The sequence below is a fragment of the Ptychodera flava genome, chromosome 5, assembly GCF_041260155.1.
Source record: "Ptychodera flava strain L36383 chromosome 5, AS_Pfla_20210202, whole genome shotgun sequence".
NCBI lineage: Eukaryota > Metazoa > Hemichordata > Enteropneusta > Ptychoderidae > Ptychodera > Ptychodera flava.
In genome coordinates, this window is record NC_091932.1 from 13082798 (window position 1) to 13102475 (window position 19678).

The 19678-nt window shown below is 37.7% G+C and overlaps 2 protein-coding genes across 4 annotated transcripts in view; both read left to right on the forward strand.

Annotated features, from left to right (window-relative positions):
* LOC139133049 (axotactin-like) overlaps positions 1–653 on the forward strand; it is a 37535-nt gene extending 36882 nt beyond the window's left edge. For both annotated transcript variants that reach the window (XM_070699448.1, XM_070699449.1), the window contains exon 22: positions 401–653. In XM_070699448.1, the coding sequence (XP_070555549.1) occupies positions 401–418 (18 nt within the window). In that variant the 3' untranslated portion in view covers positions 419–653. The remainder of the gene's footprint in view (positions 1–400) is intronic.
* Positions 594–18417, forward strand: LOC139133050 (proline-, glutamic acid- and leucine-rich protein 1-like). Of its 2 annotated transcripts, XM_070699450.1 has the most exons (17): positions 594–649; positions 1032–1184; positions 2838–3032; positions 4043–4177; positions 4962–5213; positions 5779–5873; positions 6531–6683; positions 7205–7383; positions 7526–7631; positions 9162–9314; positions 9612–9721; positions 10587–10658; positions 10858–11287; positions 13581–13625; positions 14579–14959; positions 15906–15987; positions 16693–18417. In XM_070699450.1, exons 8-17 carry the CDS (start codon positions 7210–7212, stop codon positions 16742–16744), a joined length of 1605 nt encoding a protein of 534 aa, XP_070555551.1. In that variant the 5' UTR covers positions 594–649; positions 1032–1184; positions 2838–3032; positions 4043–4177; positions 4962–5213; positions 5779–5873; positions 6531–6683; positions 7205–7209; the 3' UTR covers positions 16745–18417. The 2 variants fall into 2 exon arrangements, with proteins under 2 accessions (XP_070555551.1, XP_070555553.1); XM_070699452.1 differs by lacking the exons at positions 594–649; positions 1032–1184; positions 13581–13625.
* Positions 18418–19678: the final 1261 nt, after the last annotated feature.

A 19678-nucleotide genomic window follows, 5' to 3' on the forward strand; every position in this document is an offset into this window, starting at 1 on the left:
TTTCCTGTCTTACCAATGGTGATACAAGTAATATGTCCACTTCTTGAAATAAATATAAATCAGTGTCATTCACTTTTAAAACAAATAGTGGAACGCACCAAAATCGGGGTTTATATATACTTTTGGTCAGAGAATCTTTGATCTGTTCTCAATGTAAAGAGTGAAAATCAGAGGGTTGTATGAAATGACACTTAGTGAACCAAACTTGCTGCAATTTTGTCAACATTCGAAGTAAAAAATTGCCACTGATTTCAGTGATGAAACATTTAAATTTCTTGCGTAATAAAAAGGACGAGCAGTTCGCTTCAGTAAAAATACCGCCTGGATCTTACGAATATAGTAATTTTAGAGACTCTTTACTCTTGAGCGTTGTTCCTTAGTTCCAAATTTTATTTTTCAGATTATTTGGCTGACATAGTGGCATTTCCAAGACCGGACATCTTCCTTCAGATGGAGGAAGACGACAACGTTATCCTAGATGGAGATATTCGATTTCAGTTCAGAACGAGGCAACCTGACTCACTTCTCCTCTACGCTAACGACAATCTTGGCAACTTCATTCAGGTTGCATTTCTGAAGAACGGGAAATTGGAATTTAAATTCAATACAAAAGAAACTATAGTACTTTACTTAATGGACACAAACCAAGGTATGGATGCATCCCGTCAATAGGAAAATTGAATCGATTTGCGCTAAGTAGGAAAAACAGTTGAAAGAGATAAGGAACCCCCAATAAAAACAAACAAACAAACAAACAAAAAACAAAAAAGACAAAACAAAACCAAAAAACAAACAAACAAACAAACACCCGGCATTTAGTTCAAAACCAGCACCTTTTCCTTATAATAGGGAGAGTGATAACATCTCAAGCATCCTCAAGGCTGATGCAAATTGCACATTGGGGGGGGGGGATGGGGGGGGGGACTTTCCAGCGGATATACACCTTCTTCTCAAGGTAGTAGGAAGTTACGCAAAATGTAATTTGTAAAGGGTCAAACATTTTTGACATTTTACCTATTCTCATTTCACAGATATAACAAATGGAGACTGGCAAGACGTTAAAATCCTGCGGGAAGAATCCAGCACAAAAATATACCTTAACGACCAGATAGAGACTATTCCGATATCAGCTGAACTGTTGGCGGAGTATATACCAGCACCAAGATTCATTAATGAAGCCGACAGTGAGTAAAGAGACAAGTTGGCATGCTTCTGCCACTTTATGGCAGTACGCTCCTCCAAATTTATAGTCTTAAATTTTTGCTTACACTTTCCGTTAAGAAACATTAAATTGAAGTCGCCTTGCAAATTTTGGTAACAGAGAATCAAGTTACCCAAGTCACCAACCCTTGAAATTCAAAATGGCCGCCATCCCTGTCAGTGTGTTAACTCTAATTTGAAAAATAAACTGATCGATTTTCACAAACACAAGACAGTGAAAACTTTATATACTCCATGATGAGCTTTAAAATGAGCCCTTGCAAGTGGTAGACCCCTCCAAAAGTACTTAAATGTTTTAGAATCTGAATACCTGTACCCGAGGTGCATTCCACCACAGGGGCTCATAAGTGGTTATTGAAGTCAATCTTACTGAGTTTTTCTTTCTTGTTAAATGTTACAAATAAACCACTGCAGCTGAAGAGCACAACATTTGTGTAGCTGTCTTTTGTGTAGCTTGTATTGGCATGTATAGTGCGCCCTCAATGGGGAATGTGATCATATGTAAATACGACCTTTAGTTCCGTGACCTCTGGTCATGCCTTCTGGCCACGTGTACAGACGTCGCTGTGTTTGTACAGTAAGCATAGCAAGGGCAGGGCAGGAAGTAGGCATGGCTAGAGCCTAGAGGTCACGGAACTAAAGGTCACATTTACGAGGACGCACTATACATGCCAATACACGCTACACAAAAGACAGTTACACATTACAAGTGTTGTGCTCTTCAGCTGGATTATTTGTAACATTGAAAAAGAGAGAAAAACGCTGTAATATTGACTTAAATAGGCACTTATGAGGCCCTGTGATTCCACGTTACGGACTTGACACTCGGCCAATAGAAGAGTAACGTTCCTTCACAGGGTCGCGCTTGTATTGTTTTAATGTACAGCGATGACACTAATCATATCTTTCTTGATTTAATAAGGGACAAATAATAAAACTGTTCGCTCAAAAGCTGTAGCCATTTCTTGGCGGGCGATCTGCATTTTCCCGTAGCACTGAGATGGAGGGGAACGGGCAGGCGGGAAAGTTTGACTCGTCAATGGGCGAGGAGTTCTTTGGCTCAGTGGTCAGCTTATGAAAGCCCCTTTGGAGAGCAGGGAGTATGTGTCAGTTGGTTTGGAACGTTTACGAAATCCCATGTGACGAAAAGAGGACATTGCCGAGCTTTGTGATAGGGAGATGATAGTGCGGAGATAATGGGGAGGGAAGAAGTAGGGGCAGTTTCCTGCTTGGGAATGGGAAAGGGCCAGAGATAATGGAAAATGTTGCGATGTTTCAAGTACAGGGCACTGACAAACAATTTTCCCACCTATAATTTAATTTGTTTTAACAATTCGTCAGAATAGAATATTTATATGTCAAAACACCCTTGGTTACTCTTTCGACAAAATTTTTTTCATAAACCTTCAGCTGGACCACATGGTTTACTTTATTGGGCGCAAAGGACGTGAAGAGGTTCGGATTGAACTTGTCAGTGAATTATGTAAGAGAAAAAAAGTTGATGTAGTGTCGGTGTTCCCTATAGTTATGAGTGATTACTCCCCAAGTCCCAGTCAAACAAATATCTCAAGTAAAACATTACAGGTCTGACGTAATCTTGCTCTATTCTCCACTAGATAATGTCCATCCGATGATACCGCCGCCTTCGAAGAACCACACTGGCACGTACACCTACATCTATCTCGGAGGCGTGGATGTTGCAATGATTGACACGAAAGACACAGACACGACTGGCCTGGAAGGATGCTTGAGGGCGTTCTTTGTGGATGAAGTACCGTACAATTTGCAGCTCCTATCTGCAACAAATGAAGGTATGTGTAGTATAACATTATTAGCTCTCGTCAATCAAAGAGTATTGTTAGGTACTATGTGGTAGGTAACGTTAAAGGGACAAAGTCGGCCATTTTTCATGAATTTTGTTTGATACAAGATACTACTTATATTGTTTGACATGTTGAAAGATACCGAATGAATGGGTGGGTGACCATGCATATATTCGACCCCGGTTTTAGACAAATTAAATGAAACCATGGCGAAAATGAATTAATGGTCATGACCATTAATTCATTCTCGTGTTGGTTTCATGTATCGTGTCTAAAACTGGGGTCGAATATATGCATGGTCACCCACCCATTCATTCGGTATCTTTCAACTTGTCAAAAATATAAGTAGTATCTTGTATCAAACAAAATCAAAGCCTCGTCCGAATAGTGACACTGAAGAATACGACATCCCCATGTCTGATTTGCGTACGTATTCCTCGATTACCAAACACCGGCAATTGTTTAAAATGGCGAAGTTTGCGCAGTAAACTAAATAATACCGTTGAGATATATATATATATATATATATATATATATTATATATATATATATATATATATATATATATATATATATATACAAACACCGGCAATCGTTTAAAATGGCGAAGTTTGCGCAGTAAACTAAATAATACCGTTGATATATATATATATATATATATATATATATATATATATATATATATATATATATATATATATTCTGGCAGGCATAACACCTAAAAACTTTTTATAAATGCGTTCATATGGTATTAAGCATTAACCCTATCTTGGAAGATCACCGGAGAAGATGTTGCTTTCAAGAATGTTCCAGTTATATTACACCCAGGATGTAGCCGTTTTAAAATACTTTGAAAGTGAATGAGGCAATATTACTGTGCAAATGATTACTAGTATTTCATCGAATAGGCTCGTGTCACAAGTCCGTTTTGAAAATCTCTCCACCTTATACGTTGTACATGCACTAAACATTGTACTTTTTGTGTCGTATGTTTTTAGAGGCCCTCGATTATTGCACACCACAATGCATGCCAACTACGTGCCTGAATGGAGGTGTATGCAAGGAAAAGTGGGATAGCTACACTTGCGACTGTGAACGGACGTTGGGATTTAAGGGTGACAATTGTGAGATAGGTAGGTCCATTTAGTTACGGTACAAGTTCCTTGCCAATGGTAAACTTTTCACAACACGTGTTTCTCGCCTAATTTTCAAAACCAAGAACTAGTATCAATAAGTTAGAATTAGCAATTCATTCTATGTTTGTAATCGATGCAACAGCATATGTCTAGCGGTTACACAGTCTACTTTACTGATTCAACATATAATTTATTTATAAAAGAGAACAAATATCCCATGGTTCGCTGCAATGCCGCAAGATAGAGGTGGTCCAACACCTCAGGCCGTTACATATGCTCACGGTTGTAACAATATCAATTCTTCAACATTTAAAATTTTCATAGCCCTTCGAATATATTTTTAACTTATGCTACTGATGAAAACGTCAAATGTTGCGACTGTCAAGTTGTGTATTGAACTTAAGATATCCGATTTCAAAGTCGTCCAGTCCTTACGTAGCAGTCAAACCTTTGCACGCAGTGGGGTATCTATATTCGTTTGCAATAATTGTATCACAGGCAACACGAGTCATCAGTTAGATGATGCACGCCCTTGATATGTATTGTATAAACGGAATGCGTGCAATATTTTCAACTTTTTAAACAATGTATTTAGCACTCCTCTGGTTTGTTGTTGTATTGATTTCGCGAGATCCGCGCAGAATGGCAAGGTCAAATATTACTGTTGGTATTTAAGTAAGATATTTTTACAAGACGTAACAAAAAGACGATGTCACTATGCTGATGATAACATGCATAATTACCGACTATCCTTTTACGCATCGCTTCCATTGATCTGTAGATGTTGGAGCAAACTTCAAACAAGACGACTACATGATGTATAAATACAACCCGGTGAATTCATCCACTGCTGCCAATGATGATCAGAAAAATGACCACCTCGAGTTTGCATTCATGGCCAACAATGGTACATTTGGTGTGCTTGCATATGTAAGAGGCGATCCAAATGACAAGGAGGATGAGTACATCATAGTTGAGCTGAGCAGCGATGGTTATGTCTATGTCGTCATAGATCTCGGTTATGGAAAGGAAGGTATGCGCCTCGAAAGTAAAAGACTTAAACTTTTGCTCAAAATTTCCTGAATGAAATGTTCAACCATTCTCTTACCAAATCAACGGTAAAAAATCGGGGGTCACCGTGCAAAGTTTTGAGCTGAAGAAAAAGATTACCCAACATTTTGCGATATTTGAAATTAAAAATGATTTAGGGGATAACTGTAGGGGAGAAATAATATTTTGTATTTTAAGAAAAAACTAAGCCAGTGAAAGTTTTTCTTTCTCCAGGAGCTTTGAAACGAGCCTTCACAAGTGGTAGATCAGAAAAGAAATGTAGAAATTTGAGAGTCCGGCTATCTGTCCCCAAGGCGCGTTCTACCTTAAGTGAACTATAAACAAAAGGGCTACTTGTGTCAATATTTCAAATTTGTCTGTCTTGAAATTTGAACTCTTGGTACGTAGGTTAAGTTCGTAACATATCTTCAAGCCAAACGAACTTCAAAGTCGAGCTACCACAAGTCAAAAAATGCTTATGGCATTTCTATTTTCTCTTCTATCCAACACTTTAAATGCTCATTCTTAACGGCAAATCGTTCTTTCAGAATTCGTGGGTCCAAGGAGCTTTGGAACGAGATATAACGACGGTCAACGGCACTGGTTTTTCTTCAGACGTAGAGAAGACAACATTATTTTAGACGTAAGCTGTAGCAATTCTTTGCATTGTAAAAGGGATAAGTGTTAGATGTTTGAATTATAGTTTTATGTGATTTTAGTACAATACGTTTACCTTGATTTTTGTGTCCTTTCTTTATTTTTATGATTTTGTGGCCTTATTTGCATGTTGATAATTGGAAGATATTGTACTATTATTGCCGTTTGTGCTACTACAACTGGCAGGTACAGAGATGGTAACATGTAAGAAGAGGTAGCCACACATTTATTGTAAGAAACATTTAAAGTGATAATATCACCAATTTGCAAAAGAAAATTTATGATTTTGCTCCACTATTCTAGTTTCGTATATCAATTTTAGTTCTTGCTCTACTCCCAAAAATAATGTTGAAACACTCCTATTTAGCAGTTTATTCATGTGCAGGCTGAGTTAAGTAGCTGGATACTGAGTATCTCAACATGCTCAGGGGAGCAGAAGAAGAAACCGTTGTTGGCACTAAATACAAAAATTTTAAAAACTTAAGTCAAAAGTTTCAGCTACTGTTTCTTTAATGTTGTCACTGCTATGTGTCATGTAACACAGTTGATGTATGCATTTGTTAACCTGATTGTCTGAATGACACATTGTAGACTGATAATGTAATTGACGAACGCTATTGTTATTATTCATTTTTCCTACCAGATTGACAACACCCAAAAGTTAGTCGAAAAACTCAAAACAAAAGCGAGAATTCACTTTTCAATAGCAGAGACGCTATCGTCGTCGGCGGAATTGAGGATGACGTCGACAAGTTTGGTTTGGATACATTTCACAAGTTTGAAGGATGTATCTCAGGTACAATCTACAGAAATATATCCATTCAAAATTATTCTAACGATATCTCCTTTCTCAGCGCAGCTTTACCCATGACATTTGAGATGATTCATTAAATGAATAATGTTAACTTTTCTTGTCATTTATCTCATTGCACTGAACGTCATAAGGATCTTTCACAGTAGACATAATGTTATGCTAGCACTGTGATCGACGCATAACTTGGATAACAAGCTTGTGGTTTTCCATGATAATGAACAAAATTCAAGAGCCGAGATGGAGCTTTAACGCCTTCATTGCTTCGGCTGTACCTTACGGTTTGCAATTTCTTCTAAATTTCAACTCACATAATATGAGAGAACAAGATGAATTCGATGCAATTTTGGACTTGACGAAAGACCCTAAAGATTGAATCTCTGCGCGTCGCAAATGTCATTAAATTTTTTCAATGTCATTTACTGAATGTTCAGAGATAGATTTAAATCTCATTTTGCTACCACCAGAAGTTCATTGTAATAGTTTGATGTTTATCCTTCTGTCAGAATTCATGTACAACGGAATCAAGCCAATTGACTTGGCATTTGGGGAGGATTCATCCCATATCGACATAAAGGACGGTGTGACTAAAGGAAGCTGTTCTGACTATGTGCCACCACCTGTAGTGGTTGAACCAATCACTACGACCCCTGCGGCACCAACAACAATTGATCCCTTGCACAAGGTAATATAAATCTGAACATTTTCTGCACTGTTAATTTCATAATTATTTTAGCCGTATGTTCTCCCTTTCGTCCAGTATAAATCAACTGAAGAATGAAAGTGGATGATACAGCTTCCTAATTTTGATTCTTACAATTTTTCAGGCTTTAACTTTTCCTCCGTGGGACGTGGAAGACGCTGACACAGTTTACTTGGAAAGTGAAAATCCTGAAATAGGAGCTTTAGAGTCTGATGGTTCTCTCGCTACAGGTATACTTTAAGTCGTCATTGTACAATTTAAACAAAAAGCAACGAGAATTGAACCCATGTTATTCATATATCATGAACAAAACAGTTTTCTCTTGTGCAGAACATGTATGAAGGAAGCATATGCCCATAACTGAATGTGTACACAAGTTAATATACACGAGACACTTCAGTGACTTTCAGTCCTGTACACACACACACACACACACACACACACACACACACACACACACACACATATATATATATATATATATATATATATATATATATATACATATTTTTTTGATGTCATAAAATAACATTTAAAGAACCAGGACCCCCCCCCCAAATAAAATTAAAGCCCCAGTAGCTGCGAATTTCATGCATTATTTTCATGATTTTATTTTCAAACCAAAGTTGGTTCGTTTAAATATCCTAGCTGAAGGAAATGTATAGCAGTAAAACTGTTCGCTGATTTAGTCAATGCCTACAGGTTTGAACAGGTTAAATACTAAACAGGTGCCGCATTCTTAAAATGGCGCCCCACATAAAAGAACAAAAAATGCGATATTTTCTGCACATACACATCGTGATCATGCTAGAAACAAGCATGGTGCCATTTACTTGAATGCATAACACACGATGGCCAACATTTTGTTGTTGTTATCTTTATTTTCTCTGTCATATGACAAGTTTTTGAAAATGGCGGGGAATCTAAAATGATGTTAAAACCTTTGAATTTACATGCCACTTTTGACTCTTGTGACAGTGTTATACAGTTTTTCTGTCTTTAACGGGTCCTATTCAAAGCATACTCTTGAAAAACTGAGGATACTTTGAAATCGGTTTATTACACATTATATTACCATGCCCATTCCATTGCGTTTTAATTGGTCGAGCTGAACCACGTGACTGCCAACAAATACACAGTAATGGTTCGTTTTCATGCCCGTGAATATGAATAATATCGTAAACGTAGTAACTTTACGGCTAAAACGAAAATTGTGATTTGTACAAAGATCATAATCAACCACAAAATAAAATGGAGCATTTGTGGGCCAAGTTTAGACGCTTTTTTCAAAAAAATCTCCGGATTCGCAAAATTTTTGCTGCGCGCGCACTACTCACTGACAGGTTCTGGGGCCGCGTTGTCGTTCGCTCGGGAAATTTTCGTAAGTTTTGACGGTTTTTCGGGGTTCGTTGATAATATAATTGAAATAACAGACTCCGCGCTGACCATTAACGCTTATTTATGGGCACGGAAGAGAGGAAAGCCAAATAAACGGGCTCGGCAAGCCTCACCCGTTAATTTTTGGCTTTCCTCTCGCCCTTGCCCATAAATAAACGTTAATGGTTAGCGCGTCGTCCGTTATTTCTATATATGCAGCTATTGGGACTTTAAAAAACATGTTTTTCATATGTTGCATACTAAATGTGGCGTTCTCTTTTTAGACATTTGACACTGTGCTCAGAAGCAGTCAAGTACCACAGAAAGTTGGATCTTAAAACATAATCATGATACGGTCTTGTGATTCGTTCCATTTCTTTCAGTTGTTGTCGTCATCCTAGTGGTGGTGTTCGTCGTGTTGCTACTGGCCATCGTCGTCACTGTTCACAAAATGAACAAAAAAGATGAGAAAAGGAAGGCGGCCGGCTACGATAAAATTCCTATGAAAGACATAGAAAACGGTTTCGGCCAACCCGGTAAGGGAAAATCAATACCACTTACCCTGACTGGTGGGTCAAGTTTAAATAGTTGAAATTAATATGATCAGGATCGTCTATCGATTATTATTGAAACATTACTATGACCCAGAAGTGAGGTGAAACAAGGATGGAAATAGGAAATTTTGTCATTTCTCGGCTTTAGATATCACATAGTAGTAGACTTTATATATTACATAGTAGTTAATTATTCGAAAGAAACTAAATTCAATGTACAAAAAGTTAACACTTGTTTCTCTATTTATTTCATATGACGTTGATATTCTTCTTCAAAAGGGCAAGACCAACGACCCGTCGAACCTCCACGTACGACTGAACCACCACCGCCAAAACCTCCACACAGGAACTTCAGAAAACTATCGGAGGAAGAAAGCGTGCCACTTAAGGTAACTTACAATCATAAAGTGTACCATACAGAAAGGGTGTAAGTAAGCGTACTGATACATCTGACAATGAGCCTTTGGATGTAAAGGAAAGGGCCAATTATTACTGATGGACGGAGGAAAAGAATGACAAACAAACACAGGACTGAGGCAGGGATGTCTGGTAGACAGACAGGTAGAAATGTAGACTGACAGATTAGCAGACGGACAGAGTGAAAGACGGAAACAACGAAGTAAAACAAAAAACAGGAAAGGCAGATGAACGTTGAAGAAGAGAAAGATGGGAAAGAAAGAGAGACACAGAGGGGAATAGATACATATATAAGTATGTATTCATTAAATACATGATGAGATGAAACATAAGTGACAGGCAAATAGATAACAAGAATCAGAGATACATATTTAGGGATAACAAGAATATGTGATATTATATATTATTGCGCAGCAGGAGACAACTTGCCCTCCGATCCTGGTGTCGGGCAAATTGTCACCTGCTCTCGGGCACATAAACCCATGTATTCAGGCAATAATATATACTATTACATGCCTCTTCACAGTTAACGCTATATGATATTTAGTTACATGCAGGGCCTTTTCAAACAATTTTACCATTATCGACAAGCATCAAACAGATTTTACCGAAAGTCAAAATAGCAGCGCGCATGGATATTTTACATCTAGCGTTGAGCGTCTACTTTGACGTCGAAAATGTCGAAGGGCTTCACTGGACCGGTAACCATGGAAACCGGTCAGTACATCGTTCACCGGCCCGCTAACATCCCGGATGTTCCTATTCAAATCAATGCACTGATTTGCACTCATATCGAGGCATGTAATAAACAGTGTTTTATTTCTTTGTGTTATCCAGGACGCGATAGTAGCTGATTCAGAATCATCTATCGCTGATTCTGAAGATGACCGGTTACCCATTCAGCCTAAAGTAAGTCACTGATACATAGCCATCGACATAAAACAAATTAATATCAAAATCATATATGTGCAAAGTTGTCTATCTGTTGTCTATCTGTCTGTCTGTCTGTATGTATGTATGCGTGTATGTATGTAGTATCTATGTTATCATTTTCGCGCACAGATTAGCAATAACAATTGAGAAAGATAGTTGATGTTAAATTTATTAGGACGAAGAACTAGAATGGGATCCAGCAGGGGACATCACAATTGTCCCAGACGATCCCGAACATTCACCGAGACCCGCCGGACAGCCACCAACGGATCCTGAAACTTCCAAAGGCTCTGAAGAGCATGTTCAGCTTCACCAGCAGCCAATCGAAATGATTGATAAAGAGTCAGAGCCTGAACCGGAAGCGGAAAAGGAATCCGAAGCAGAACCAGAAGATGATCCTAAACCGGAACCGGAACCGGAACCCGAACCCGAACCAGATGAGGTACAGCTTATACAACTCGAAGACGACCCAGAAGCAGATCTTGAATGGGATGATGAATTGTCACCCGAGGAGCAGCTTATGCCACATGAAAGACTTGTCTCCCTTGAAGATTCTCAGCTGCAAGATAAGCCGGATGAAGAGTCAGAAGAAGAAAAAACTACAGGTAAATGCTAGAATCTAATCACAGTACAGAAGGTGCTGTTCTTTCTGTGGAAGCAAGGTGTTATTCTCGTCCCACGTTAAATAATGGAATTTCATCTCTTAATTTTTTGAAATTGAGCAGAAGTTTAATGAAATTTCGCGGCGTGTACTATAAGTAGCATTGTATGCTCACAAGATGTTTTCCTTCAAACTCATAAAAATGATCACTGATCCATTGCAAAGTATCGCGATATCTACCAAGAAAGGCCTCTTTCTAAAAATACTCAGCTATTTAATGCTATCTTGTAAAAAAGATGGAGGGAAAAACTACCAGCGCTTTAGAAGGTACACGATCATTATGTATGGAGCTGTTTTATCAGCATTTTCTGTTCTTGGCATACTGACACAAGTAACGTACATTTTTGGCGAATGAGAGTGTAATATTCACATGATCGACAGATTTCAATAATGAACAGTGTATAAGCTTTCACTCTTTTATAATTTTAGTCACATTTTTATACGGTTTGAAATGAAAATCACTCGCCTTATGAGATATGTTGATGCACAGTCCCTCTAAGGGACTGTAGTTGATGCTATTTTAGTGCAATTTGCAGCGTTCGACACCTGTGAAAAACAATGAGTCACGGTAACAAAAACATAACACTAGTCTTAAAAATCACAGATCAATAGCGTATTGGTTATGGGAACTAAACATTAACCCTAATCAGAAAAAATGGTTTACAATAATGAACATAGCCCGCTACCCAGCAAATAACAAGACCATCATTTATACCATGGACAGTAGAAGCGAGATCTCGCTTCTACTGGCTATGTTTATACTATCAATATCTTATGCCAACCTTGATTACTAGTTTTCCCTAATGAACAATAATACAGACCAATATTGTAACAAACGAAAGCTGGCTTCAAAGCTCGTGTGCAGCTTGTAATTAGCAAGCCTGGTTCCCAGATGTGGTTTTCATACGTGCGACCGAGCGTGTGTGCAACCTTAGACAATAAGCTTAGAATTTCTATGGTGCAACATTCTATGGACGCGATCACAACACCGCAGCCTGGTCTAATCTGCTCAAATGTCACCGAAACTTTATGCAAATAAGTAGTCCACGTCAGCAGTCTGAACACAGGGATATATTCAGGGACAATAAATACTAATATGATAAAAACTAAATAAGTTTCGTTGCCTACAAGTTTTTCTGTCTGCCTTTCTCTTACCTATACGCTCTGCTCGCTTGAGATGTGACGGACTGCGCAGTGTCATATATACGTTGTAAAATGCGCCCTCTTTCGGTGAACTCTTGCTTCCACGCGTGACCTGAATCCGTTGTCGGATTATCAAGACTCGATAATCCTGCAGACTTGATAATCTTGCAAAATATTCAGGTCACGCGTGGAAGCAAGAGTTCACGGAAAGTCGGCGCATCCTACTACGCATATATATATATATATATATATATATATATATATATATATATATATATATATATATATATATATATATATATATATATATATATATATATATATATTATATATATATATATATATACAAACACAGTGCACAGTCCGTCACGTCAAGGACAGAAAAAACTTGTTGTAGACAACGAACTTATTATATATATATATATATATATATATATATATATATATATATATATATATATATATATATATATTATATATATATATATATATACAAACACAGTGCACAGTCCGTCACGTCAAGGACAGAAAAAACAACTCGTAGACAACGAAACTTATTTGGTTTTTATCATACTAGTATTTATTGTCCCTGAACATATCCCTGTGGTCTGATGACCAACGCTATTTCTGAATCGATGACCTACATGGAGTAAATCCAATATTGGTAACTGAAGATCTCGTAGTGGTAAAAAAATAGCGTTCGTTACAGTAGTGTTTCCGACCTCTAGTCGTGACGTCAGCTTATCATATGAATACTTAATATCAATAGAATTAGTACTCATTGGACCAGTTTGTGGTATATGGCACTCAGCTCGCGCGCGTATGCCCAAGTAAAAACGACAACTGGGCCAGTCTTGTGATTACCAGGCTTTTAATTTTAAATACAGTTAGATTTACTTCTAGTAATTTCAACTACACAATAAGCCGCTAAGTAGACTAAAACTGATACTCTAAAACAAAACTAATATGGGCAAACCTTCTACTAGTATCAAATATGCAAGATATATTAGAAAAGCAGCTAGTAGTTAGTCCTTATTAGTTTTTCACTGTATTGATAGTATCTCCATAAACTATGTTCTGGATTGCGTTAAAAGAATGGCCCCAACAGTGGTACTGTTTGCTCTTCGGAGATCCAATTGGTGAGTTATGTGATTTTATGGTCTTAAGTTCAAGGACAAATGGACCTACATTATATTGTCGGTGTACGTGGGAGGTTTCAATGCCTGGTATCTATGTATATGTTTTGCAAATTAACAAGAACCTTTCCTTGTCTCGTTCTAATAACACAATGAAGTTTATGTATACCGGGGATAATTCAACCACCTTCGTGTCTGAAATACCGTGTCCTTCCTTTTTTCCCGAAATTTGCAAACTCTACACCTAGCACTCTGTCTTTTGCCACATAGTTTGCTTTGAACTACATTAAATGCAAATACTTCTTCATCTAAGTGTCTTTCTGTCTTCTCACCATTAGCATATGGTACACTTATGCCACTAAATCGGATATATTGATCAGAATAAAGATTCTCGCGCTTTTGTTTCATTTCGTAAGATTGTTTGTCAACTGAGATCTTTTTGCTAGATTCTTTTCACTAATGGTATACAGCAGCTTTTTCTCAACTGTTAACTAATCTAGCTAGTATGTAAGCATCGCTACAACAAACATTGCTTATTGTTTCTTTTTTTAAAACTATAAAAAAGCAATAGTTGTCCGTATGAGTTATTTTGAAAAATAATTTTACTCGATTCTTGTACGATAAACCAAGCAACATTAAAATTATCATGTCTTGGTTGCCTGGAATTTGAGGATTTCTTCTATATTTCACAGTTTTCGAAGCGAATTCGTTCCGTTTATATGCAAAATGTCGAGCGGACTGGGACAGAACAACATAATATATATTTGTCCAACCCTTACGACCAGTTTTTAAGCTAATGTTGCATGGGTATCTCTCAAGGGCGGATATTTAGTAAAATCAATCCCGGTTAATTGAATCAATAATTGTACATAAAAGAAATTTGAATTTCTGGGAAACACTTTTGTCGTCTGCTCTGTACTAAAACTCACTTTTGTTTCGGGCTCATTTCCCCCTAGAAACAACTCCGTTGCACATTGAAGAAGATGAAGATACCCCTCCTTTAATACCATCGAAAGATGAGGTGAAATACACACCACTTGAAAATGAACCGGACGACGACGAAGTCGATCATCGTGCTCCGCCAACCCATCCTGAACAGAACTCTGTCGACCCGGAAGTAGAACCGGTAGCGGAACCGGAAGTAGAATCGGTAGCGGAACCGGAAGAAGAACCGGTTGCTGAACCGGAAGAAGAAGAAATGGTTCAAGCTGACGCTCTTGAACATTTACCCCCTGAGCATGTCAGTAAACAGGCGGAGCTGAAGACACAGGAAGGAATTCCTGAAGATGTGTTCGTAAACGATGACGATCACACAAATCAAAGTCTAGAAGATGACGGTAATTTTGTCCTTCCAATTAAACTAAAAGAAGCAATTGCAATATCCTCAGTGCGCCATTTAATCGTTTTCGATTCATTTAGACGCAACAGACCAATTCTCAGTAACAATTGCTGATAAAGTGTTGAAAGTAAACAATGGAAAGGTTTCGAACCCATGGTTGGACGTAACAAAAATAACAGAGGAAAAGGCCATACCGACATTTCATAGCATGCATGGCCATAGCAGAAGGCAAGACCTTAATTATGCGCATTCAAATCAACAGCAACACTATTATCTGAAAAGGATAATTAAAGAGGATATTTCTATGCATTGAAAGAGTTAGTATATCAAACTATTAAAGTAATTTTAGCAAAATCATATTTTGACAGTAAGGTGTAATTGAAGTTGGCTTGCCAATGAGGCGTAAGAATTGAGTAAGAGTGAAAATTGGTTGACACAGACCTTGGTATACGAAGTAAAGGTTTCTTTTGAGGGCCCTATCTACTTTCATGTACTGTATCCCCAGCACTGACTGACATTACTTCTTTGTTGGTTCGTCGGAATTCCATATATCTTTCTTTCATGACTTTGACTGTGTTATATGATCAAGTACCTCGTTCATAATCCGAGTGCGCCGTGCTTTTCTGTGTTGTGCTATGCTATGTTTGTCGTATACAATAACTGTGAAATATGACTATGTTTTTGGACAACGGATGGGTGTGATTGCTGTCAAACGACGACTCCGTAGGTCTGTGGTGATTAATGCGAAAAGTGCCCACCAAGCTACAGTAGATGCTCAGTAACGGGTATGATTAATCCTTATTAGACGGTCAATACGCTATACATATGCAACTCATCGGTATATGTCTGAATGTAAAATGATGAGACTTTTACTACTCGTCTTCAGTAAGGAAAATAATATCACTTTTAGGCTAACTTTTAAGTTTGTTATTTATTTTTCCCAGATGTGATGCCCGGGGAACCTGCGGAAACTGCGGATGATCATGAAGTTCTTACAACTCCACAAAGGAAAAAGAAAAAGACAAGGTGCGATCAAAAACATTAAAATAATTATTCTGGACTAGAGTTCAACATTTCTACTTTCCTTGGTTTTGTTTGAAAATGCTTTCGAGTCAACAGCAAATGCTTCAATTTTTAAGTTTGTCGTGGTGCTTACTCTGTCAGCATGTCTTTGATTGTTTACAACACAATGAATGCATGTATAGAAAAACATAAGTTGGTATTTGTTTAATTCTCGTGGCATAAATTTGCAACAATAAGACATGCAATGTCAGAGAAATTAACTCGCAGGTTCGTAAAAATAATTTAAAAATCACTCACCTTATTTTTTGTCTTTCCAACTCAAATAAAGTCCGAGTAGCTTTGTCTTTTACTCATAAAAACGAAGCTATTCTATCAATATTTACAAGTTATATTCCAATTCGGAATTATTTCTGTCAAGAATGTCATGTTCACGTCCATGTCTACCATGACATAGAGAAGTGACTGACCACAGTCAACGCCATCGTCCTATTGCAAATACATAATATTAGTTAAAACTTTCGAAGTAATATGCATTTGTGGCGGATATTCTCAGTATTGTATTGAACTCGAATAAACAAAACGTTTGGTACAAAGAGTATGTGAAACAGGTACCCGGTTATGGTACCATTTTTTTCGTTTGTCAGCGAGTCTCTTAGAAAGAATAAACACTTACAATGGTGCGATAACTTAAGTTTTCCTTTGTTTCAGAACAAGTCGGCGAGGGTCATCGATTTCAGCGCAAAGCTCGGAGAGAGTATGATCCAAGTAGTGTATTGTGCCATGGAGAAAACTGTGTCACAGAAGATATACCCAGAGCGTAGCAAAAATGTATATTTCCTTTGCCAAAGACAAAGACACACACATTCTTCAGTTAATTTTTGGTGCCATGTCATATGTGTTCTTCTATTGATGCTATAAATTATTTGATCAAAAATCTTGCAACACGATTGAACTTTAGAATTATTTTTTTCCCTTCGACAACAACGCTGTAGATCAAACTTGGACAAATTTTACTTTCTTAATCAACCCATTGCTGCATGTTACAGTAGTGCATAGATGTATCCGACGTGGATGATAGAATCGCAGGCTTTCCCTGTCCGACGTAAAACGTGTAAAACGTGTTCTCTATGTGAGGCAAAAACTGCCATTTGTCTGTATATACTACATCTCTCTGGAGCGGTTCCAAATTCAAGAAGTGATTTTACACTAAATTCATGAAAACAAAAAGTCCATCAAATGGGCTTTTTGAAGGCAGCTGTGCAATTTAGTCTGATTAGTGGATTTTGGTCTTCATGTCAGTATTTTTATGATGTTTTGGTTGTATGTTTGACGATAATGAGTGGTCGCTGTTAGCTTGAACATTCTTCCACCTTCTCCATCACTTTGTACCACAATAATACTTTTAACCCTCACCTTATACTCAGTATATATTCTCCGAAATATCCCATCTCCTTGCCTCTATCTTGTAGAAAATTTGAGAAGTCCTTCAAGTTTTTTTTTCAGATTGATAGATCTCTCGCGTGTAAACTATCCCAAACCTCACTTAATGCACTCACAGGTAACAGCTCCTGTTCTCTTCATTTCTGCCGTGTCACATCCTGTTAGTTGACAGTCCATCTGAAACCAGAGATGTAAAGTGACATCCGAATGCCATCCTCAACACAGGAGCGCAACATATTTCCATAACCCACGAACTCGCACACTGCATACGCAAGCGTGTCACCTTATCAAAACAGTTTAAACAAGGAAAGCATTCGGTGATAGATTGCAACTTTTAAATCTAATCGTATCCTAAGGTGTTTTAGTTTTTATAGAATGCTCCCTAGGCACTGTTTCATACCGCAGTGCCGGTACAGACATTTCATTCCGATGATGTATCGTGAATATGCCAATATCAGTTATTTAAAAAGAAGAATTCAGCTTTTACTTAAAAATTGCAAATTTGGTTTGTTTAAGAACAAATAACAATAGCCAGTTTCATGTTGGTGTTGTGCGTTAGCAGTTAGCAACTGTCCCGTAGCACGTAACTCTTCTAATGTGTTGCACAACAATTTGTTCAATGATCAAATGCATAGATCAGAATCAATACAAAGGATTGTTTCAATGTTCGTAAAGGGGTCATTTTAGCACTTTCTCGCACGGCATTCTCTTTCTGTTTGAGCTTCTGAAGTGTTTTTAGATTGTGTTTGTTATCATTTTAAAGCATTTCTCTCAGAGACGCGTCAACATACTTTCGCCTTTCAACAGTAGACGTAGCAATAATGTAGTGTAAGCCTCAGTTTGATATTCACAGGGAAAATCAAGTTTAATATTTTAAAGAGAAAGTACTATTCTCATAATGATCTAATTTTGTATCAAATTTGTCGAGAAACGTGAACCAGAATTTATATTATGTAAATTATATTTTAATAAAGTAAATGAACCTTTAATTTATGTAATGGGGAATTGTGTAGTTTTTGCGTAGAATGTGTGCGATGTGGTCTGAGATTTTCTATGTTAGCATACGTAAAATAGCCTATCAATTGATCAATTGTTGAAGTACAACTTATCGATACATACCCATGAATATTGAAAGGGACTTCAACTTCGAGCGGAGAGAGAGAGAGAGAGAGAGAGAGAGAGAGAGAGAGAGAGAGAGAGAGAGAGACAGACAGACAGACAGACAGGAAGATGGGAGGATTGAACAGAGCAATAGAAGTGTTGTACCTTGAGAGCAATGACAGTGTGGATAAGTATTTCTGCTGTTTGGCTCCAAGGATGTCCTGCATGACCTGTTTTCCGTGCTGATACTCACTAATGGGACAGTTTGAAACAAACAAACAAACAAGCTAAACGTAAACAAGATTTAAACAGTAACTGTGTATCGAAACATACTGGTAGGTTCATTCCAACTTTTCCCCACACAGAAACTGGGCAGTTTGGATTATTCATACCTATCTTAATCCTACTGTTCGTAATGTTTATGTCGTAAACACATCTATCGCACACTTTAAACACCTTTCCCGGGTTCTTGAACCCGGTTGGTCAAAATTGGCTGTTCTGGCCTTTTTGATCACCCCTCTTAAAATGCTTGGATAGTTGACTTGGAAAACAATTAACATTAAAAGTTTCATTAGCAATTGAGCCAAACACCGGAGACATCATGAGACACGAACAATCGCAACAACACCAATTCAAAGAAAAGTCAAATTGGACTCCACGAACAGCAAAAAATACAAAAACCTGAAAGCTATCTGAAGCTGCTAAACTCGCACTTCTAGAGATACCCTTTCAAACAAGGAAACAAAACATGTCGCGTGCCCAAAGAATCGCGATAAACCAGCTTGCAAACAGTAGACCAATTACCATAAAAACCCTTCGACAAGGGTCGGGTTTTGTCTTTGTCAACACAAAAGATTACGTACACGAATGCGAAAGGCAATTACGCAACACTAAGTATTATACACAACTAGCCAGTGACGACACAGAACAAACAGTAAACAAAGTACACGAACTATTAAACAAAATGTACGAGAACAAACACATCGATCATGATACTTGTAAGTATCTTGATCCAGAAAACATAAAATCCGTATCCCGCAGTGTACTTATTGCCTAAAAATTCACAAACCTCGGCCAAAATTCTAAAAGACACACTATTCAAAACAAATTTACTGAAGTAAAGAAACATAGAACAAACAAACTGAACCACCAA

Coding starts and splice junctions, on each gene's coding strand:
- LOC139133050 (XM_070699450.1), top strand. CDS start 7,210: ATGTACAACGGAATCAAGCCAATTGACTTGGCATTTGGGGAGGATTCA. Junction 9,315..9,611: donor AAACGGTTTCGGCCAACCCG/GTAAGGGAAAAT, acceptor CTTCTTCAAAAG/GGCAAGACCAACGACCCGTC. Junction 14,960..15,905: donor TCAAAGTCTAGAAGATGACG/GTAATTTTGTCC, acceptor TATTTTTCCCAG/ATGTGATGCCCGGGGAACCT.